Source organism: Vitis riparia, chromosome 4 (assembly GCF_004353265.1).
Source record: "Vitis riparia cultivar Riparia Gloire de Montpellier isolate 1030 chromosome 4, EGFV_Vit.rip_1.0, whole genome shotgun sequence".
NCBI lineage: Eukaryota > Viridiplantae > Streptophyta > Magnoliopsida > Vitales > Vitaceae > Vitis > Vitis riparia.
The window spans coordinates 22,140,071-22,164,076 of NC_048434.1; the positions used below are offsets into that span (position 1 = coordinate 22,140,071).

At 35.7% G+C, this 24,006-nt stretch overlaps 2 protein-coding genes across 2 annotated transcripts; one reads left to right on the forward strand and one right to left on the reverse strand.

The window, feature by feature from the left end:
• Positions 1 to 5,803: 5,803 nt before the first annotated feature.
• Positions 5,804 to 9,782, forward strand: LOC117912346 (WAT1-related protein At5g64700). The gene is made up of 7 exons (XM_034826899.1): positions 5,804 to 6,044; positions 6,128 to 6,190; positions 6,337 to 6,453; positions 7,987 to 8,239; positions 8,502 to 8,660; positions 8,972 to 9,123; positions 9,232 to 9,782. Exons 1-7 carry the CDS (start codon positions 5,872 to 5,874, stop codon positions 9,395 to 9,397), a joined length of 1,083 nt encoding a protein of 360 aa, XP_034682790.1. The 5' UTR covers positions 5,804 to 5,871; the 3' UTR covers positions 9,398 to 9,782.
• A 778-nt stretch (positions 9,783 to 10,560) lies between these two features.
• Positions 10,561 to 13,992, reverse strand: LOC117913707. Its single transcript, XM_034828765.1, has 4 exons — positions 13,907 to 13,992; positions 11,459 to 11,870; positions 11,259 to 11,375; positions 10,561 to 10,900 (listed from the first exon to the last, which is right to left on the reverse strand). Exons 2-4 carry the CDS (start codon positions 11,834 to 11,836, stop codon positions 10,823 to 10,825), a joined length of 573 nt encoding a protein of 190 aa, XP_034684656.1. The 5' UTR covers positions 11,837 to 11,870; positions 13,907 to 13,992; the 3' UTR covers positions 10,561 to 10,822.
• Between the last annotated feature and the right edge of the window lie 10,014 nt (positions 13,993 to 24,006).

Sequence of the window (24,006 nt, forward strand, 5' to 3'; positions counted from 1 at the left end):
TTATCAAGATAGATAGCCGTGTAAGGACGGATAGGAGAATCATTTTTGAATTTATATAAAACCTTTATTCATCTTCCCTCGAGATGTAGTCCATCATTGATATTCACTTTTGACTTATTATTAATCAAACAAATTATTCTAATATAGTTATATATCATCATATAATAATTCATAGTTTAATAAATAAATAAAATGTTTATATTTGAAGTGAAATAATATTTTACTCATATTAATGTTTGTAAGAATTATATTCCTTTTATATTATTAGAACCATAAGATTTTTTTTATGTGATTTTATTTATTTATTTATTTATTTATTAACTTTTTAGGAAAAGAGTTTTTACTTTTTTTTTTTAAATAAAGTTTTGAAATACTAAATTGATGTTTTCAAAATTTTCATTTTTCGACCTTAAAAAACATGTTTTCGACCTTGATAAACATGTTTTCCACCATGATAAGCTGCTTAAACAAATAGGGTTTTATTGTTTTGTTTTACACCTCTGTGTTAAATTATTGGTTTCATCCTCTCATATCTAAACTTTTGCCGCATGACACTTTGAAAATTCTCCTCCGTCCACCCCTCGATGGCTATCTATCTTGGTACAATGTTAATGCATGTCTTGTCTATTACATCTACCCTTTTATTCCATACATCATAATAATTTTGAGATGGGGACTCGAAAAAAGAACAAGAATTGATGCTATTCCCCTAATCCAGTTACTATTTGAGTTGTCTGATAAGATTCCTTCTGCATTCTACTTTAATAGTTAAAACCTTTTCTAAGCTTAAAGGTTAAGTCATGCTCAAGGGGACTTTAGATAGTCCTTTTAGACCCATCGAACACTTAGTCAATCTATCCCTTCCCCCTCCGGTATCTTAAGGGTGGAGTTTGTAACCCTACCTCACCTCTGTGATTATTAATAGAAAATAACTAAACATTTCATAATAATAATAACTAACTAACCAACTAACTAACTATATATATATAGTTAAAAGATTGGACTAGGTTATACTTGGGTTTAAAGAATGGACTGCATTCTTTATAGATTCAATTAGGTGAATATTCAATTCATTCAAGTGGAGCTTGAGTTGGCACCAAAACTTTTAGAGGCATGGATATCCCTACTTTTTCCAAACCCCAAACACCTCTGGATATTCTTAATTTCAGAATCTCACCAAATAAGGGTAGGATGAGACGTCCAAATCTCATCAATTAAATTTCATCAATCAGGATTAAAAATAAAGCTAGATATCTTATTAAGATTGTACCCTTCTCCCATACTATATATCCACGTCCAAATATGCAAATATAATATTTAAATCCCACGCTATCTTCTCATCTAACAAGTAAGTACATGTCTCAGGATTATGTCTATTCAGATTAGCTCATAGGCAAAAGAAATATTACTGGTAATGGTATGAAATACATGAAACTCCATATATAGGAAAAAAGAAATCTTGAAAGTGAGAATGGTATTGGGAACATCGATCATTTTCACTTTTGTTACAAAAAATGACCTGAGAAAGGGAATAAGACATGCAACTTTTTAGTGCAATTCAGTGGTTTATATGCGTGCGCCCATCAAAATGGACTCTAAATTTGGAAACAGCTGTATAAAGTCCTTCAATTGTCAAAGGGAGTGACAAAATTATTGCAACATTTCCTTGTCTGGGACTCTGGCCCAGTGTGAACGCGTTGAACAGTGATTGGCCGCATGGACACCATTTTCCAATTGACTAGGAAAGAGAAGTGTAAAAGAGGGATCTGATTAAAGTGCAGCAAGCCATCTCACACATGGGGTAGATTGCATGGGTGGCCATGCAAGAAGGTCCCCTCTTCTTATGATTGGCCGTTGGGTCCTGCTCCGTGTTTTCAGGTTATTCAACATGCAACTACCTTTGTTTATTTTTAGGTACGTGGATGAGTACATTAATATTTATATTTATATATACTTCTTCCGTGGAAATTAATGGCCTTGGTTCTATTTTGGATGGCGCTTCCATTCAACCAATTGAACTTCATTTCATACAAGTCAACAAGAGTGTACAATAGATATACGAAACGCCTTTGATTAATTTACTCTTGAGTTCGTGGAAATGTTGCAGAAAGTCTTGAAATAAACGTAAACATGAGAACAACTTTTTTGGCGAAGAAAAAGCATTGGAATATTTCGCTTTTGGGACTAGTACTGGACATGTGGCATCTCAGAATTGGCAAACCCAGTATATTTTCAATTAACTATGATCCAGAAGAAAAAGATATAAAGGGGAGGTTTGATGGAGACGAAACATCTGCCACATGGGGAAGATGCCGCCGGCTCCATGCATGAGCAATTAATCGAAGGTCCTCTTTTTCTCATGATTGGGCATGGACAATTTTCACGTTCATCAACAAGCAACCTACTTTTTTTTTTTTTTTTCTTATGGCACGTTTGATTAATTAGTGAGTCTAATCAAAGGTTTTTGTTTTCCATTTTGCTTCTACGATTACACACTGAAGTACTTCGCTTTCAATATTATTGCTTTTCAAGAAGCCTCCCCGAACCATATATTACTTGGGTTGGTGTGGTATATAACCACTGGTGGACCATTGGTCCTGCACTGACTTATCAACATCTCTCACAGCTTTTCTTTAGCTTCCAAAGGTGTTGAGTTACTATCAGAACCCTAGAAGCATCCAACCGTATATCTCATAGATTTCACGACAAAAGCATGCAACATTTTTCTGGCCGAATTTGTATCTTCCCAAAGCTGATACCCGCCTTTGTTTCAATCAAATTGGTAAGGGCCTCTTTGGTTGGGAGAATCAATTAATTTCTTTATCAAAAGCTGATGGGCCAGGTTCAGAATCGAGTGACGAGTCGTGATCCATAGACAAGTGAACAAGTAATTCTTTCCTGGAGTTCTCCTAGCTGCTCAGAATGTTTCATAAGTCATCTTCCCAGTTAAAGAACTTGGGAGATTGCCTAATATATATTGTAGTGCAACCAAACATGTCCTAATTAGAATACCTGTAATGGTAGCAAGGCACCCTTTTTATGACAGCAGTGGCTACCACTTTCGTGTGATATTCATTAGCATGATGTGCAGTTGGGCGAAAAGGATTTAAATCAGTCATGTAGACTTATGAGGAAGCCGTCTAATCACTTTTTCTAATCAACGCAATTGTCATCTCTAGAGCTTATCCTTCAACTGCTTTTAGCTATGATATAACATATTTAATGTGTCATTTATTTGATGTTTACATGTGAAAACCAAACATTAGACCCTAGATTAAATTTCATTTGGTACTCAGTGATTTTTCTCTTTCTACAACTGGTTTAAACACAACAACATTTGGTTCTAAGAAAGCTTAATGGAAAATACAGATAAAAATAAAAAATAAAAAATGTTGAAGAAAAATGAAAAATAAATTTACATGTTATAGTTAAATTATTCCTTCAAAATTAAATCATTTTTCCTCTTAAATAAAAAGATTAATTGAAAAGTATAAGGTGTTGCTTGGTTTTTATTTTTTACTTAATTCAAAATAGAACTTAATACTAAGTAGTATTTAATAGCATTAAGTATTAATTTTTTTTTTAATATTTTATTTCTATTAAGTATTAAAGAGCAAAGAAAAACATAAGTGCTACTTTTAACATTCATAAAAAGTCTAATATTTTAACTTTTTTTATTCAATAATTTTTTTTAGAAAATAAGTAATAAATTAACAAAAAGTGAAAAAACAAACCATTTGAAATAAAAAAGCAAAATGTTTTCAACCAAAAGTTTATAAAATAAATGCTATATATCTAAATTTTTAACCATTTTTACTTATATTTCATTTTTTATAATAATTAAAATATTTTTTTAATATTTTTTCTTTCCATGATATTTTCTAACAACCAAAAATATTAATAATATTCTTAATATATATATATATATATATATATATATATATATATATATATATATATATATATATATATATATATATATATATATATATATATATATATATGATAAAAAGAATCTATCCTTTTTTTTTTTGTTACATATGTAATTGGAGTTCTAGAAATATGCTTGTGAACTTGAACCAACTGGGAGCCTGAGCACAACATAAACGAGATAAACAAGTTCCAGCATTTAAAGCAACAACAGACCATCATGCCAACAAGTTTAATTCGTTGACAGCCATGATTAATCAGCATTTTGAAAATTCAAAATTTTCTTAATTAATTCCTCAGTCAGAAAATTTTCATTCATACCCATATGGGTTGTTGAGTTGAGTGTACAATAGTGTGTATGTTTCACCAATTAAATTAACCTATCATGTTCTCGAAGCCTCTCAGTGTATATATTTTATATTATATTGTGAGTGTGTGGGAGCTTCTATTTCCATGCATGAAAGTCTCTCAGCTGCATTGTCAGAAAGACCTGTCTGTAATTAAGAATTCATTGATGCATTAAAGTGAGCTGTGAGTGGTCCAACTGAGCAACCAAGAAATTTAATCTAATCTTCAGTTACTTTATCAGGATTACGAACCACTGGAAATGCATTAAATATAAGGTAAAGAGGAGTCTTACCGAACAAGATGCGAAATTAATCACATAAAAGGTAAAAAAAGGAAGCATCAAATAACATTAATGTATGATTAAAGTGGTCTATAGCTAGGATACTATAAATGAGATGGGAAATAATGAAGATATAAAGCTTCTGGCATTGGTGGGGGAATGGGATTTTCACCTCTTACTATAATACTAAGATATCAGGAGCTGGCTAGGCATCATAATGATTCTAATGTAGGAAGCCTCCACCTTCATGATTGATTTTGGGAATTTGTCCAAAGCTCAAAGTAGCAATCACTCCACTTTTACCTTAAAGCAGTGTTGGTGACTTTTCCACTTATCATGCCTCATAATGGGCATTGGCTGATGAACGACATGAGTGATTGTAATTCTTCCCTTTCAGGTCTGTTGCCAACATCGAAGTACTCTTTCAAAAATATTAATTCAAGGTATTGGGTTGTTGTTAGTCCTGAATTTGGTGTAATCATACCTGTAGCTTTTGCGTCACCCTCCACAATCTTGGCCCTTCTAGGTGCCAGATGAACATTCAAGTGTAGTAGCGCAGCAATCATTGAAAGGAAAATATTGAAAATAGCACAAGTCAGTGGGCATTTTCCAATACCATTTCCCGAGTGCTGGACACAGCTCTAGTCTTTAACTGCATGCATGAACAATTTGGGTAACCCACATGTGACTTGTGAGTATGAGTGAACCTAAAAAGGAAAGCCCAGTAATCAAGCCAAGAGATTCCGTAGTGGAGATGTATCCCATGTGAAAGATAACAGCATTTGCCACCACACATTTTGATCACTTTGATGGTGGTTCTAGTCATCTGAGTATTGCAGATATTTTGGACGGTAAAACTTCTCACAAAAGTGTTCGATCAAATGGTTATCTCAGATGTGTCCCACCAGAAAGCGGATTAGGATTATTAAGACATAAAAGCAATCAAGCCACTATTGCTACAAAGTTGAAAGTGCCCACCTCGGCTGCCCATTCCATCATTCCCATGCGCAGCGATCCAAGCCCCTCAACGGAGCCTTTAATGTTGCTATCAAGTCTCCAATTTAATATTACTGCATGCATGTGTACACGACAGAGACACCACTAACAAATTTTGGTGGTCCCACATACTCCCAAGTAAAGCAAATTATTATCTTCACCACACACGTCTTTAGGGGGCTAGCCCATGTAGTTTTCGTTGAACATTTTCTTCATTGCCCATCATGTTTTGAACTTATATAAACACCATATCCAGTCATTCAAGTTCTATATTTTTGAAGAAAAACGAAGGAAACAAGCTAGCTTCCTCACTGAAAATGGATGCTAAGAAGCCCTTCGTCGCCGTTCTTCTCATACAAACCATATATGCTGGCATGTTCTTGGTCTCCAAGGCTGCATTTAATGTAGGTATGAATAATTTCATCTTCGTCTTCTACAGACAGGCCGCAGCAACTGTTTTCTTGGTTCCTCTTGCCATCATTTTTGAGAGGTAACAGATGTTACCCTTTGGTCTTCTTGTACAATTCATCCATTCTTCTTCCTTTTTTTGTGACTTTGCTTTTCTGGTTACAGAAAAAATGTGCCACCACTCTCCTTCGTGACCTTCTGCAAAATTTTTATGCTTTCTCTATTTGGGTATGTTTTCATTTTGATTCAAAGCTTCAAGCATGATCTTAGGCCTCACGACCGAAGAATGAAAACAACTGATGAATTCTGTCTAGTGAATTCAATAGAAAGAGGAATTTTGTGTTTTTGAGGTGTTTCCTTCTAATAAATTTCAGGATTACTTTAAGCTTGGATGTTAACGGTGTTGCCCTCATTTATACATCTGCAACTTTGGCTGCTGCAACAACAAATTGCCTTCCTGTCATTACCTTTTTCTTGGCCGTTTTACTCAGGTACCTAGATCTTTTCATAATTCTTATTACTTTTATTTGATTCATTTTGAAAAATTATGTTTAATAGGAACTAATGAAGAAAAAAAAATCTGACAACTGAACGATTTCTCTGGTTAGTTGACCGGGAAATCTTTGTTTGGTGAGAAAATATCTTCTCCAGAGCTTTGGCATAAGGCTGCAGAAGCTTGATTTTTACATGGAAATGCATATAATTTGTGTTCCACTTGGGGATTCAAGAAGATTTGTTTAATTTCAAACTCTATAGTCTGTGCTAACAAAGGGTGCCCAGCATGTTGATGTGGACATGCATCAGCAAGAAGTTTGGGACGACATATGCAGAGTCTCCAGATGACTATAAGATCACTATCTCAAAAATTTAGCATGTTCATGTGTCTGACTTCACAATCACTTCATTCTGTGATTGTCACCGACATCCGTTTTCACGTTAACCCAATTTTCTACTGGAAGCCCAGATGAGTTTTCGACACCGAACTCTATCCAAGTTTATCGCTTTTCTTCATCAGGGCTTGACATCCTTGTGGCCCCACCTCCCAATTAGGTTTACACTGCTTAATCATCTATGCCAGTAATGGCAGGCCTATACTGCTAGTGGATTTTTCCCTAGAAAAGCCAAACATACTAGCTAAGCCTAGAGGACTGCAAGAAATCCTCACCACCTATATCCTTTGCTCAGATGGTCCACATGCTGCAGAGGAAAGCTTCTTTTTGTATTCTACTGCTTGCATCAGGTAGAAGAATTACTGGTCCACACCTCAGTTTTAGTCATACACTTCTTTTTCTACTGGAGAGGAATGCTAGAGCTTTTCAGCTGAACCTGGTTAGGAATTCACAAAACTCACTGAAAATGACAAACTCTAATCGGAATTGGAATGGGTGGTTGATATACACTTTAGCCACAGCAGCAAAAATTGGTTTTGGAATCAGAAAAAGTTATATAAAGATAGAGTTTTACAGGTGTACCCAATGGATTCCTCTGTCTTGTACCTAGAAAAGGTTATTATGGCATTTCGTATTCGTCATTACTACTTGTGGACATAGGAAAATCCGTGTGGTCTCCATTAGAGAGGAGGTCATAGGCCCCAGTGCGGCCGGCCAAATAGTCCATTTTTATTAATTGTATGGCATAGTGGTAAAATAAGTCTCCCAATCGTTTCTATTTTGGCAAGAAGAGGGTAAGTATTCAAATGTAGGGATTAGAACCGTTGTAGCTGGGCATCTCAATTGAATCCAACTGCTAAACCTTTTGTAATATTAAGTTACAAATAGAGGATCAAAACAAAAGTTTTTGGTGTTTCGAATTTTGCTTCTATTTGTCTTAAGTGCTTTAGATGAGCTAAGATTTTTCACTATGTTGGATGATTACCATGATTTTTCTGATTGAAATTGAATTATGACTTTTTGATTGGAATTTTGGGGTCTATAAATATGAACTTATAATGCATACCAGTGATAGCATGAATGGGAATTTAAGAGTTTCCTCTAAAAAAACAAAAAAAAAAAATTGTATTGCAGGATGGAAACTGTGAAGTTGAGGACATCCTCTGGCATGGCAAAGATTGCAGGTGTTTTAATCTGCATAGCAGGTGCTGCAACAATAGCATTTTACAAGGGCCCCCATTTGCAACTCATGTTACATCATCACCTTTTTGGACACCATAACAGCCACGAACATCAATCTCATGTAAGCTCTGGTGCAACGTGGGTGAAGGGATGCTTACTCATGCTCATGTCCAACACCTTCTGGGGCTTGTGGCTTGTATTGCAGGTAGTCTTGTTCTATTGTACATGCATTTATGCTGTTTTGGTTGCTGAGAAAATGTGGAAAAAGAAACTTATAGTGAACTTAGAATCTTGTATATTGTCTATGTTCGGTTTAAGGTCTCAAAAGCTTGTTCGTTTTCTTTTCTTATGTTTCCAATACATACTTTTAATTAGGATTAGAAGTGGAACTTGAGAGTAAGTCCACTTTAATGGTAGGCTGAGACAAATCTAATATAGTGAGTTGTTGATCTTTGAAATGGAGACAGGCTTACATCATGAAAAGCTACCCTGCAAAGCTTCTGCTGACAACCCTACAGTGCCTTTTGAGCTCAATTCAATCGTTTTTCATTGCTATTGCTTTGGAAAGAGACCCTGATCAGTGGAAGCTGGGCTGGAATGTGAAACTCGGAGCTGTAGCCTACACGGTAACAAAACCAGAGACCTGTTTCAAATATTCTCCTATATACCTTAATTAATAGTTTGTATGTTTCATTGGACTGCCATCTGTAACTCATTAGATATGATTTATTGTAATCATCTCTTGGAAACAATGCCCTTGATATGCAAATAGATGGCTGACCGTGGTGCAATGCTTGATACATCCAACACCATCAGGGCATGAACCATCCATCACCACCAAAAAATGAACAAAAATCCATAGAAAAGCATGCTAAATAGAATTTTTATTGTTACTTTTCCCCTAAAGATTGTTAAAACTAATTGCAAGCTTCTGCAGGGAATTGTTGTGACAGGTGTTACATACTACCTACAAACATGGGTCATCGAGAAGAAGGGGCCTGTTTTTCTAGCCATGTCCACACCATTTGCCCTAATCATTACTATATTTTGTTCAGCAATTTTCTTAGGCGAGGCCATTAGTTTGGGAAGGTAATTTACTCTGACAAGAACCCTCCTTGCCTGCCAATTGTGGTATTCATTACAACTCTATTTTCTTATTTATTGATTTGTTTTTCGTTTTCCTTGCTGGGTATGTAGTATCTTAGGTGGGGTCTTGTTGGTTGGAGGGCTATATAGTGTTTTATGGGGGAAGAGCAAAGAACAGAAGATGGAAAAAACTTCTTCGACAGGCCAAGCTGAGAAGGAAACAGAGCTTAAAGAAGAAGTGGCTGCTCAGAGTCCACCCCCACCATTTTTTGTGTAATGTGCATGCCCTACAGTTCTTCAAAGGGCATGGGGACCTCCAAAACTATATTGGGACATCACGCATTTCAGTACACCCCCCATCATCTTGTTTTCATTTTTGTACGTACTTTTGGGGAGGGGTGGTGATTGAGTCCAGGAGATGTGGACTGCGTAGGAATGGGAGTGTAAGTCATCTATGCCAATGGGCTTGAAACTAAAAGGCTCAGAGGCAACACTGAGATGACCATTTTCCCACTGTATTAATATACAATAATGGAGCATATATTGTTTCTTCTCATACCCGTAAAATATTTAGTTCTAGATTTCAGAGAAATGTTAACCATATTAAGTTCCGATGTATTGTGATAGATGCTCCAAGCAATTTTATAAAATCGTTAGCACTATCCATGTAAGAGCATTCCCAAGAAATTTGTTTAAATTCGACTCTAGAAGACATTGTGAAAGATAAAATGCAAAGTATGTGTATGAATGTGAATTGCTTTCTTTCACTCTTATGTCCTTGAATAGCAAGAGTTTCTGAGAATGTTTGAAGAAAAAAATGTAGAGAAATCAAATGGATAATGGGCTTCGATCAAGATTGGTTACACCAAAATTTGCCAAATTTGCATGAATGAGGAATATGTTATTAGGTTTGTGCAACTGATGCTGCTCTAAAGGAAACATTGAGTCATGAGGTAAGCTCCTGCGTAGTAAGCCTTGTTGTAAGCTTCAAGATGATAAACTTAAGGATATATGTGCTGTGAGGCGTGGGATGGTGAGCCCCACTATGAGCCTTGGGATAGTAAACCTTAAGATGTATGTAATGTTAGATGCGATGCCATAAGAAGGTTTATTCTTCTCTCCTTGTCAGTCAATTGGTTCTCAGTGAAAATGCCTAAAGTCTAGCCCAACAAATCGAATCAAAATCATGTCATGGATTTAACTCGTGGAAGCGTTATGTTGGAAGGAGGATCATCAGGTTTACAACTGTGTGGCTCTCTAGGAAATGATGATTCAAAAAGTATGTTTTGCAAGTTGCAAATGTTGATCTCATGCCTCTCAATGGTCAGCAACTATTTGGTATGCAAGCATGAATATATGCACCTTTGAAACTGAGACACAAACAAGGAATGGGCATACGTGCAAAAAGACATGGCCATAGACTGGCTACTCTTATGGGGGTAGAAATAAGCACAACCATGGTCATTTCATTCTGAGGCATTTTATGAATATATTCCCAATCCAATGCATGAAAGTTAAAAGCCGAATCTCGGGCCAATTCATGATTTACAGATGCAACACTAATTGTTAGTATAACATATAATACAAGTATGATAGAATCGAGCTGAAAGCTAGACATGATGCCTTTAAATATTTTTAAAATATGCATTCCTGTTTGTGTAAGGGATGATTCTATATGGCAGCTTACACCACAAATTTGACTCTAAAAATAGCCATCCCTCTTGTCTTGTTCCTCAGCTTCCTTGTTAGCTGTTTGAACAGATTTGAACCACAGGAATGCCTGCATTGGTAATTCTGGTTAGCTAAAAAGAAAATAGAATGGACTTTAACATGTAGTATCCCCTCTGACTTTGGATATTTATGTTTTGAAATCAATTTGGAGAGTGATTCACTTAGAAAAGCCTGATGCTGATTGAATTATCTTAATTGTTCAAATAATGGACCCTTTCTGCTCATAGCCATTGAAGTTTTCAAATCTCAAAGGAATAAATGTGTTAGAATCATTGTCCAAGGTAAAGTAAATCCATTCAAGAACCAAGATTATGGAGACATCTTTTTTCTTCACTACCTGAGTTTTCTGCATGCAAGAAACAAAAGTATGAAAATTGAAAGAGGGAAAGAAGATTGGAACAACTCACAGAAGTAGGGATGCCAGTAAATACAAAGAATCCCAGCAATGGAGCATAGAAAATACTGTCTGAGCTCAAAACCCCGAAAACAGGCTTTTTATTTGCATACTCAAAAATAGAACCTATCTGCACTCAAAGTTTAGAATATATCAACCAATTACTTTTTATCAGTTCCACAACAGTAGGACAGTAATCAAAAGCGAGTTTACCGCAGCAATTGCAGTCACTGCAGAGGTAAGTAAGTACACATAGAAGGGAATCTCAAAACTCTTTTCTGATTCATTCCCCATGCCTTCATCCTGAGCCCAAGGAGGGGGTTCACTTGAATCTGGCCGAGCCCAAGAGGGGATTGTTTCTTCAGACTTGTTTGACTTGGCAGAGCCTTCAGTTGTGGCCGACACAGAAAACTTATGAGATAAATTTCCCTTTTGGCGTCCAGGATGGGTTCTGTTTCTTTTCCTGGTGACTGATAGGTCCAGGATTTTATGGCCAACACCTGGAAATAATTTTGGGTGCCATGGACTCTCTTTTCTTGAACTATGGATTAAATTTGTGTCACATAGACACAACAATGAGGCTGCAGCCATAACTTCCTCTTTGTTTACTCAACTCTTCTGATTTCTTCAATTCAATAAGATACAAGCTTTTAGTGCATCATGTGTTATAACATATAGGACCCCAGGTAACTAGACAGATTACTAGTCAAGAATGTTATATTCGTTCGAGTAGCCAAATCAATACATGAATTGTGAAAAAGCTTCATGTAGAGACAGGTTGATAATCAAGAATAATAAACTTGTACAAGAGTGACCAAACCAATAGTATATCTTTTCTGATACAGTTGCAAAAGCTTCTCTAAAAGATATATTACAGCACTATAGTATGCCCCACTAGCCATGTGGGCTGATTCAATCAGTATAATCCAAAATAGCAGTTAGGAGCAGCAACCTTACTACTGAGAATGACACCAATATCTACTGATCCTAAAACTAATAGGTAACAACCTGAACATCATGAACTGGCATCAAAACTTTGCTTGAAATCAGTCAATAAAACAGCATTTCTAACTCTAAGAGAGCTATGGAAAAAGCCTACATAATGAGATAAATGCTTAAACTCTTCTGCATTTAACTAATTTCCATTAAGACACTTAGAATTTGGGCACAGGAATAGCTAATAGAAAAGGCAATAGCAGGCAGCCGTTTAAGAACACCTAAAATTCAGGCAAAGATGCATTCTGACAAATTGATAAATTAAAAAGCATGGTGTCACAGATGCTTCAAGTGAGCCTCCCCATGGGTTTATATAAAGCCTAAGACTGGAGCCATCTACACTAAGCCATTGGTGGGAAGAGTGTGGAAGGCTTTAGAGATGCCTAGAGATGTCCACACATCTCTACACTATGATGGAAGGCATGAGAGAAGTCCAAGGCTTTCTAGAGAATTTTAGGAATCTCTTGTATATTTTTGTATATAGGTTTGTACATAAAATTATGTAGGGTGTTCTAGAATCTTCTTGATTTGTAAGGAACTCTCCAAGGTTCTAGAGAGTTCCAAAGGTACCTATAAATAGGTGAGAACCTCATTTGGCTAAGGCACCAGCCCAAGACCACCCAAAAACCTAACCAACCAACCAAGTGAGCTTCCAAACATTGTATAGCTTCCTTTGAAAGCAATAAAACTTCCATTCTTTAAGAGTCGCCTACCACGCCTTCTAAAACTTCCGAGTTGTGAGCGTCTTAGCCTAGCAAGCTAAGCATTGGGAGTAAGACTGACTTAGCAAGATCAAATGCCTTGACTTGTCTAAGTGTCACACGAGCTTAGGAAAAGACTAAGTCCGTGACAATGGGCTCCAACTCTCAAACCCATAGCTTCAAATCTTTATTAAAACCGAGAAAGGACAATGGTCTATTTCTTTAACACTTCAGCATGGTCGGTACCAGATTAATTTCCAGTGGTAAAATTAGTGAACATTAATTCAAGTCAAAATTTTATTTTATTTTATTTTTTTTATATACACAATTGTATAAGATAATGTTTCTAAAAAAAAAAGACAAAAAATCCCCAGCTCAACTGAGTCAAACACACCTTGTGAATGAATCACGGCAGGTGAAAATTTAACAATTCAAAATTTTAAATACTTTTTTCATATTTTCTCTGTATCTAAATCCACTTCTATACAAGAAAACGTTCCCAAATAGAAATCACCGTTAATCTAACAAAATTTCAGTCCGAGCTGTATTCCAAACCGGCCATGGTTCTACGGCTGTTCAAGGAGAAACCCTAGAATTCAAAACCTCCAGCAATAGCATTGCCACAGTTATAAAGCGCTCAGAGTGAAACCCGACCCTTTATTTTGTATCCAAGAAAATGAAAAAAAAACCCACATTTTGATTACAATGTTATATATCTCACTTTCTTTGCTGCCAAAAATCTAAGACAAAAAATAAAATAAAATAAAAAGCTAAAAAAAAAAAAAAATCAACTAAGCCAAAGAGTCGTATGAGTTTTAGTTAGAGTGAAATTTTCATCATTCTCGAGCCCTAGATGGTGAAAAAATGTAAAATTAAAAAATTCTTTCATTTTCTCAGCATTCAAACGGTTGAATGTAACCTAGAAGTCGATTGATTGAATTGGAAATAGAGACTGAAGCAGTACCTTGAACCTAAAGATCGACCGAAATGCAGCGTTTGGATAAGGAGTGATCGAATGCTTTGTGTGAACCGAGATGAGCCTCCTCGTTCTGCAAGCAAATCCTAAAGCAGTGCGTGAATATTCAGTAAGGTGGTAATGGGCTGGGCCTAGGCTGGCCCAATTTTTGAATTATTGGGCTTTAAGGGCCTGATTTCTAATTCCTTTAATTAATCTATAAATCAAATTTTGCCTCCTATAAATTGGTCTAGATTTCACAAAATCGAGAAATAGTTTATTTTCTTTTTAAATTCATAGCTCATATGTATTAATATATTAATTTTATAATTAATGAATAAATTAATTAAATACGTGTCAAAATAATTTAGATTGATATTATATTAAATTTATATCAACATCATTTTATGTACGAGTTGACACATTTCTTTCAACATCTTTATATTTTCTTTGTCCATATATAAAATATTTTTCATGATATTATATTTATATTTCAAAATATTCAATTAATTCTTTAATATTCCATGTATAAAATATTTTTTATAATATTTCCTAGCCCATTTAGATTAACATTTTTTTTCCATTTTAAAAAAACTTTAATTAACATGTTTTCAATTTTTGTAAATTTTTAAGCTTTTTCATGCATCCATGAATTTTCTAACTTTCATTATTTTTATATTGTTTAGCTTTTTTGGAAATATTTTTGAAACAAATCTTGAAAAATATTTTTTAGCAACTATTTTTAAAAAACAATTTTTTAGGTCCTATTTTACAATTGTTTTCAAGAACAGTTTTTTTGTTCTTTAGAATAATAAAACAAAAAAAAATATGTTTGATAGTCAAAAATTATTTTTTTTTTTTGTTCTTTAAAACAAAAAATGCATTGTTTTAAGAAAATATCCTTTAATTGTTTTTTATTATTTTACTAATTTTTAAGTATTATTTTAAAAAATAATTATATAAACATATAAAATGATTAAAAATATAGCACTAAATATAAAAATTATTTTTTAAATATATTTAAAAATATTAAAAGCAAGTTAAAAATATTTTAAGTTTTCAAATTGACTTTTATTTTACAAAACATAAGAGAATAGTTTTCAAAAACCATTCTAAAATATTGTTTTCAAAACTATTTTCGAAAACAATTACCAAACAATATTAGAAATTTGGAATGTTTTTAACATATTTATTTTTACAATTTTAAATATTTTTAAAAATAAATTTTGTTCATAATATTTTATTTTTAATCATTCTTTATGAATTATAATTATTTTTTAAAACAATTTTTATAAAATAAGTAAAAACAACTTAAAATAGGTTGTTAAAAAACACCCTATTTCATAAAAGGTTTTAAAAAAATTGTTTTTCATATATATATATATATATATATATATATAAAAGAAAAAAAAAGGAAGAAAAAATTGACAAGTTCTCTGAAAACAGTTTCATATTTTAAGAAAGGAGAAACCTTTTTCAAAAAAGTTCCCAACTACTAGTTTTTCCAAATAGAACTTGGTCATACACTGAAGTTGGAAGCTATTCTTCCAAAGCTTTGACAACCTCGTTATCTTCTTGATCTTCGTGGCCTTGGATTAGACTGTCTGATTTCATCAATGGTTAGGTTTTTTTCTTCGCGTTACTTTGGTTCCAATATATTTACAAAATTAAAATATTTATATATTGAATTCTTTAAGATTATTTTTCCAAGTTATTTAAGATTTTGTTGGCAAAAACTAAAATTATATTCGCTAAGCATTAATTTTTAAAAACATAATAAATGATTAACATTTTTAAAACATTTTTTTTGGCATGCTTATATAATTTAATAGAAACCCATGTTGAAATCAATTACTTAGACCGGTTCATATCATAACAAAATTTAGTCATTACATTTTAGGTTTACTTAAAAATGATTAATATTATGAAACAACTATTAGCAATAAATTTTAAATTTTACCATATGTAAATAAATAATTTAAGAATTATGCATTTTATAAAATATTAATTAATATATTTTGACTTCTTGTAATCATAACCATCAATTGTTTTTAGGAATTATGTGCAAAATGTATGTCATAATTGATGATTTTATATACTCTAATAATTTTTTTTAATGCTATTTAGATACCAAACATGTTAGGATTTCTTTCTTTTATTATTTATTACTATAATTTTGATTTAACCCTCTATATCTTGTGGAAGCACATTATGAGTTATTTATGCTATTCAGGTATGCATCTTACCTTCATATCTTAATTTCATAAATTATGTATTGTTTTATATATGATCATTATGTATTGCTTTGTATGTGATCGTCAACAAGTTTAGCATATCATTTTTATTGTTTTTCTGACTTGTCATGTTTGATTAAGAGACTAGGGTAAAATGCATGATGTGTGTTTTATTTTCCAAACTAACCATTGATGTCTTGTGATAGTGCTTAAGTTGTGGTTCAGGTATGACAATCTTTTCTTTATGATTGTGTTTTGAATTCTTGTTTGGCATGCTAGTATTAATAGAGTTTTGAAATCACTTTAGTCCATCTAAGTATCCATAATCAACTGATTCTTTGTCATATTTTTCTCAATTTAGTTAGTAGAGACCTTATTAGGGCTTAGAGGGATGTTACCTCTTTGAAAGTACCTTTCTGATAGGTAACCTGATCTTTGGACCCAAACTCGAGTTTTTCACAGACATCTTTTCCAAAAATCAAGAGTCTTTTTAGGGGTTTTGTTCTTATTTGATTTTTCCCTTTAAAAAAATAAATAAAAGTAAGTGACGACTCTAAGTTTTTACAAAAATAATTTTTTTTACCTTAATCAAAAGTGAGTCTCACCAGTCGAGTGGGAACACACGTAAAAAATGCGGATCCACAACTATCAATTATCATGATTCACCAAATTACTATACTACATGGATTCTCAACTTTAAGAGGATATTGAGCTTGTACTTAAATCAACAAAAAACTTTGATCTATGGATGAGACCCTAAAGTAGTAATATATCCTTATGGATTAGGTCACTATTAATGGAAGTTGGTGGCAACAGACATTCTCAATAGAAACACTATAATATCTCATGGGTTGTTCCATTGGATGATCTAAAGGACATGCAATCATGAAATTTGTGGTTATAATAATTCTTTTAATGGACTTTGACATATGCTCTTAGGAGCTAGAGTATGTCAGTCGATCACATAATAAGTGAGATTTGTAACTCAAGGATTTGAGAGGTAATCTTGCATATACCCTACGAAGATTTAGGGTATGGGAACAGAGCAATCCCAGGCTCCTAATACCTAGTTCAGATGAATCATTTTAGAACGTATGATAAATTCAAAGAAGGTTGAACCCTAATCTTTCTCTTTGATTTCTCAATTATTGGAAGGTGTGTTTTAAAGATTATAGGCCTACAAATTCATTGGAATTGTCTATGTTATTAGGGAATAAAAGTGATGGGGTGTTACATTGGTAATGCTTAACCAATAAAACTACATCAATGGTTTGATCTCACTCATATGAATTAAGCCATGTTTTTAAATACAATTCTCAAAAATTAGTTTTTCATAGTAAGTCCTTGTTCTATTTAAAAACTAAAATATATAATAAGTCCTTAGAATATTCCATTTGAAAATTTAAATATTTTAAAAAATAATATCCATCCGACCTACCATATTTGAACTAGTGACCTAAGGATTACTATTAGGTTGAACCCACTTATTGCATGACAACCCTTTCTCTTACATGATTGTATGATTCCTTGTATTTGTTTACTATCTCACTTTAGATCTTAGGTTTTTTAAATGCACCCACATCCTTCATTATGCACTTTAGATTATCCCTGAGTGTTGAGAGATGGGAGAACTTTCACCATTAAGAAATCTACTAGGAAAGTGAGAAAGTGCATGTGTGAAGGTGATGACCACCTTGCATGGAAGCACCCCGTCTCCTTGGAGGCATGCAGAGGGTTGCGTACCGCCGGAGGGATCCTTTAACCCACCCATTTTATCCTGTAGAGCCACCTCAACCTTGTAAGTTAACCTAGACCCAATTAAGATTTCATTCCTACACGTGGGTGCATTTGTGGACCTTCAGAGCTGCCTTGGTCATGATTGGGTTCGGTTTATCCCTTTTGTAGTCTCCTTTTGGTGTGATCAGAGATGGTTATCAGATTGAGTATATTTGGGCTATACTTCTATGCATTTGTCAGTTGATTCCTACAAAGTCACATTCGTACTGCACCTTATCTAGTGTTTCCATATTTGTAGGAGGGTTTACTATGATCGATCTGGATTCGTCTTCGTGGATTAGAGTTGGAGGTAGATTGACCAGAGTGTCAGACCAGTTAGACCAGAGATTGGATAAGAGAGATATGGACTCATAGATAGTTACCGTTGACTAGTTTGCTACAACTATAGCTTCGATCCAAGAGACTATAACTAATCTTGGCCAAAGGATAGATGGGCAGCAAACCCAATAGGTCCCAGCTCAGGAGAGTGCCCAATTTGATACCACAGTACCACTACCCCCTCCACCTAGTCATTCAACACCACAAGTAATACTTTTCACTCTGCATAGTCAAATCGATGTAGTCCCACCTCCTATCAAATTGCCTATCCAGACCTTAGAGGACCCACATACACGTATGGATCGACTCGAGTAGAGGTTGGGATAGATGAGGGTTTCAGACAGAATTATTACTTGGGAGGATTTTGATGGAGTACTAGTGGCCAGTTTACTGACCAAGTTTAGGATGCCTGAGATTGAGAGATACATGGGTATAAGCTGTCCTCGTATCCATTTGAGGTTCTATAGAACGATTATGAGGGCCCATGGATTGGATGAAGTCTAGATGGTTATGCTTTTTCCTATGTCCTTGAGTGGTGTGGGATAACGTTGGTTTGCTTCATTGGATGTATCACGCCATAGGACTTGGGATGATTTGGCCCATGAGTTTTTGAGACAGTTTGCATTTAACACTGTCATTGATGTTTTGAGAAAAGAACTAGAGGCTTTGAAACAGAGGCCAAAGGAGTCAATAACTTCATTTATCTCCCATTGGAGGGAGAAAATTTCACAAATTATTGATCGTCCTTCAGAGAAGGATCAAATTAGTATAATTTTGAGGAGTTTGCAACCTAGATTTGCTAGACACTTGATGGGATTTCCCTACACGAATTTTGGATATTTGGTGCAGGCCTTGTATGGTATAGAGAAGGGCATTGCTAGAGGATTATGACTCGAGTCTTTCCTTATTGATTCTAAGGGGAAGAAACCTTCAAGAGGATAGAGACCAAGAGATGTAGGTGCTATTAGTTTAGTAGGGATGAGACCTCTTAGACGTTATCAGACAGTTGGGCAGACTTCTGGATTCTATTACCCACCATCACCTCATGTGCAGTATAGACCACTTGCTCCTTCCAGACCCATGACTCCTACTTATCTACATCCAATCTCAAACCTATTTTTGCTGCACATTTCATAGAGAGACCTCCTACGTCATACCCTAGACCCTGAGTCCCACATACCACTACTTATATACAGAGGTCGACGCGACAGTTCTCCCTGCTAGGTATGCCTTTGAGTTGAGCTTTCCAGATGCTCATGGAGGGTGGTTTATTGACTCAGTTAGCTCCCAAGCCTTTACCCCAACCCATACCACCTTGCTTCAGGATGGATTTTCATTGTTCCTACCATCAAAGTCCAAGGCATGACACAGACCATTGCACTGCTTTGAGACATGCTATACAGGACTTGATAGACTAGGGTTTGGTTAACTTGGGGTAGCCATGTGTGACCACTAACCCTCTTCCTGCCCATTCTACACATGCAGTGCCTCCACCACTAGGAGATATCCATCATATAGACCTTATAGAGGATGACAATATACATATGTTGAGTTGGGATGATAAATTACCTGAGCCGATTGTTTTGCATGACAGTTGTGAGGTTGATGGGGTTTCATTGGGTCTTCAGGTTCTTGCACCATTCAATTTGATCCCAGATGGGGCGCCATTCCAATTGACTCATTCTACACATTTGGTTATCAGATACCAAAATAACATTGTCCCGTTCACTTTATAGCCAGAGGATGATGATTCAGAGGGGAGAGAGATAGAAATTGTAACTCGTAGTGGGAGGATAACTTAGCCACCACCACCAGCAGTCAGACCATTTGAGGGTGCAACCTCTCATGAGGAGGGTAGAGGAGAGGATGATGAGGTTTTGAGACAGTTACAGAGTACTCAAGCTCATATTTCTATTTGGAGTTTATTGACATCATCCAGTACTCATAGAGATGCTTTGATTTGAGCCTTGAGTCATATCAAAGTAGAGACTACCACCACTCTAGAGGGGTTGATTCATATGATGATGACCGATAGGATCACTTGCATTGTGTTTTCAGATGATGATTTGCCTCTTGAGGGTTTAGACCACATACGCCCTCTATATATCACAGTTGGTTGTTTAGGCCACAAAGTTCCATATATCTTGTTGGATAATGGCTCAGTGTTGAACGTCTTCCCTTTAGCCATTGCTATAGCCTTTGGTTTCACATATTCAGATTTTGGTCCTTCTACTCCGTCAGAGCATATGATAGCACTAATAGGGAGGTTATGGGTACCTTGGTGATTGATTTGCAGATTAGTCCAACCACATTCTCTACTTTGTTCTAGGTTTTGAGAATTCCTACATTCTTTAACTTGTTACTAGGCCAACCTTGGATACATAGAGTTGGAGCTATTCATTTTTCCCTTCATTAGAAGGTGAAGTTCATTCATGATGGGTAGGTCATCACGGTACAGTCTACCAGAGATATGTTAGCCTTTTCCGAGCTAGTACTTCAGATCAGTCATAGTGAAGATGAATAATTTCTGATTGGGTTTACTTTTGATGAGATACAAACTCTTGAGATTGAGGATTTTTGTAGAGATTTTGTAACTATGTTATTTGATCAGCACAACAGTACAATGATTCTTGATATGATGAGAGGTATGACTTTTCTACCTGGCATGGGGTTAGGATGATGTCAACAGAGACCAAGTGAGTTTATAGATATCATTGACCATGATACGACATTTGGACTTAGGTTCATTCCTATTGAGGCCGATTACCATTACATGGGGCAATTGCGCAAGGAGAGAGTGAGGGTCCGTTTGTCCCACACACATTTAATTATCTTATTCGACCCTATAGGATGAGTTTGACCGACTACTTTGTTAGAGGATCAGAGATTTGACCCCGTCTAGAGGAGATGGACAACGTGGTTCATACAAATAGAGAGATTGAGCTTCAGCATCTATTTCACCAGTTACAGTTGAGTGATGGGGCTCCTAGCACTTATGTTTCTATGGCGATTGCTCCTTCGTCTCCAGATCGAGCTAGTTTGTTGTCCCTATGCTTCCCAGAGGAGGTAATTGATGATGGAGTGGTCGTTGATCCCACTGAGATGATTGATGAAGTTGTTCCCTATGATGAGTACTGAGATGAGATGGACATGATGACTGTGAGTTAGATTAGTAGCATTGTTCAACTTTAACCAATTTCACCATTTGATATGTTTGGGGTGTGTACTATTGAGTTGTTGAGGAGACCTAGACTATTCCCGCTCCAGAGCTTCTAGAGGATGATGGTAGTTTGTTTGAGGACACTATTGGCCCAATTGAGGGAGCGTCCGACCTTGTGGACCCATTTCTTTCCTTTGATGTTTTATTGGGATTTGTTTCCCGCTCTGACAATGTTTCTATTACTTCGTTTATGGATTTGAGTATCTTTGAGTATTCATCTGTCTCTTATGATCGTATCTCTATATCTCTACTCCACTCACCTATTCCATAGATATTGGATATAGATTATGAGATTGCATAACCCTATCCAAATAGAGGCTCTTTTGATCTTGACTCAAACCCCATGGATGAGAGAGTTTCACTTGTCATAGGGGATGCTGAGACTATTGATTTTGGCACAGAGGATCAGCCTAGAGAGCTGAAGATTGGTTCACCCCTATCTATAGATGAGAGGGATAGACTTATTCATTTACTTAGGTCATACTTGGATGTCTTTGCATGGTCTTATGAGGACATGTCTGGCCTCGATTCCTTTATAGTTCAGCACCACTTACCTATCCTACCACATGTTAGACCAGTTAAGCAGAAATTGAGACGGTTGCATCCACGTTGAAGTCTGCAGGTGAAATAGGAGATTCAAAAACAACTTAGTGTTGGATTCATATCAGTGTTGAGTACCTAAAGTGGTTGGCTAATGTCATTCTTGTTCTAAAAAAAGACGGCAAAGTTAGAGTATGTGTTGACTTCAGAGACCTTAATAAAGCCAACCCTAAAGATGACTTTCCGCTCCCACACATTGATTTGTTGGTTGATAGCACCACAGGCCATTCGATGTTGTCTTTCATGGATGAGTTTTCAGGATATAATCAGATTTTGATGGCTCTAGAGGATATGAAGAAGACAACCTTTATTACCGAGTGGGGTAACTACTGTTATAAGGTTATGCCATTTGGGTTGAAGAATGCAGAAGCTACTTATCAGATTGAGGTTGAACCCAAAGAAGTGCACATTTGGAGTGACTTTTGGGAAATTGTTGGGGCATATGGTCAGTGAGCGAGGTATAGAGGTTGACCCAAATAAGATCAAAGCCATACTTGACATGCCTGTGCCGAGGATTGAGAAAGAGATCAAAGGTTTTCTGGACAGAATACAATACATCAGTCGATTCATAGCCAGATTGACAGACATATGTGAGCCCATCTTTTGTTTTTTGAGAAAGAATCAACCAATTGTTTGGAATGATGACTACCGGCTTGCATTTGAGAAGATTAAGGAGTATTTGCTTTCTTCTCCTGTTTTGGCGCCTTCCATGTCGGGGCGTCCACTTCTTCTATATTTGTTAGTTTCAGACATGACCTTGGGATGTATGTTAGCTCAACTTGATGACTTGAGGAAGGAGCGAGCTATTTACTATCTGAGTAAGAGGATGTTGGAGTATGAGATGAGATATGTTATGATTGAGCACCTTTGCTTAGCACTAGTTTAGGCTGCTAGGAGATTGAGGCATTACATGATAGAGTATTCAGTGCGTTTGATATTCCACCTAGATCCGTTGAGATACCTATTTGACAGACCTGCATTGACTGGTAGACTGATGAAATGACTCGTACTTTTAATAGAGTTTGATATTCAGTATGTTTCTCAGAAGTCTATTAAGGGAAGTATTGTCTCCGATCACTTAGCCTCATTACCGACATCTGAGAATAGACCAATTAATGATGGTTTTCCAGATGAGGAGTTTGTTGCTATGACTAGCTTATTAGGATGGTGCATGTACTTCGATGGTGAAGCTAATCAGAAAGGGTATGGGATAGGTGTTGTGTTGGTATCCCCTTAAGGTGATCATATTCCGAGGTCTGTTCGTTTGACATTTCCTGATCGACATCGTATCATGAATAATATAGTTGAGTATGAGGCTTGTATCCTTGGTTAAGAGACTGCATTGGAGCTTGGCATTAGACAAATGGAGGTATTTGGTGACTCTAATTTGGTACTCAGACAGATTCAGGGAGATTGGAAGACTAAGGATGTGAAGTTTAGGTCATATCACGCTTACTTGGAGTTATTGGTTGAGAAATTTGATGACTTGAGATATGTTCATTTGCTTAGAGGGCAGAACCGGTTTGCTGATGCCTTAGCTACCTTGGCGTCTTCTGTAGACATTCCAATCGATGTAGTTGTATGTTTATTGCTGATTGAGTTGAGGTTTGCACCCTCCTACTGTTGTTTGATTGGAGAGATAGAGGTCCAGGATGATCTACCTTGGTATCATGACATTTATCAGTTTCTTAGATTTGACACATATCTTGAGGTAGCCACAACCAAGGATCGGAGAGCATTGAGGCAGTTAACCACTAGACTTGTGATTTGTGGAGATACCTTATACAGGCAATTAGCTGATGGTATGCTTCTGTTGTGTTTAGATTGAGCCTCTGTAGGTCGAGTGATGAGAGAGGTTCACGCAGGAGTTTGTGGTCTGCATATGGGAAGACACATGTTGGCCCATAAGATTATGAGGACAAGGTATTTTTGGTTGACTA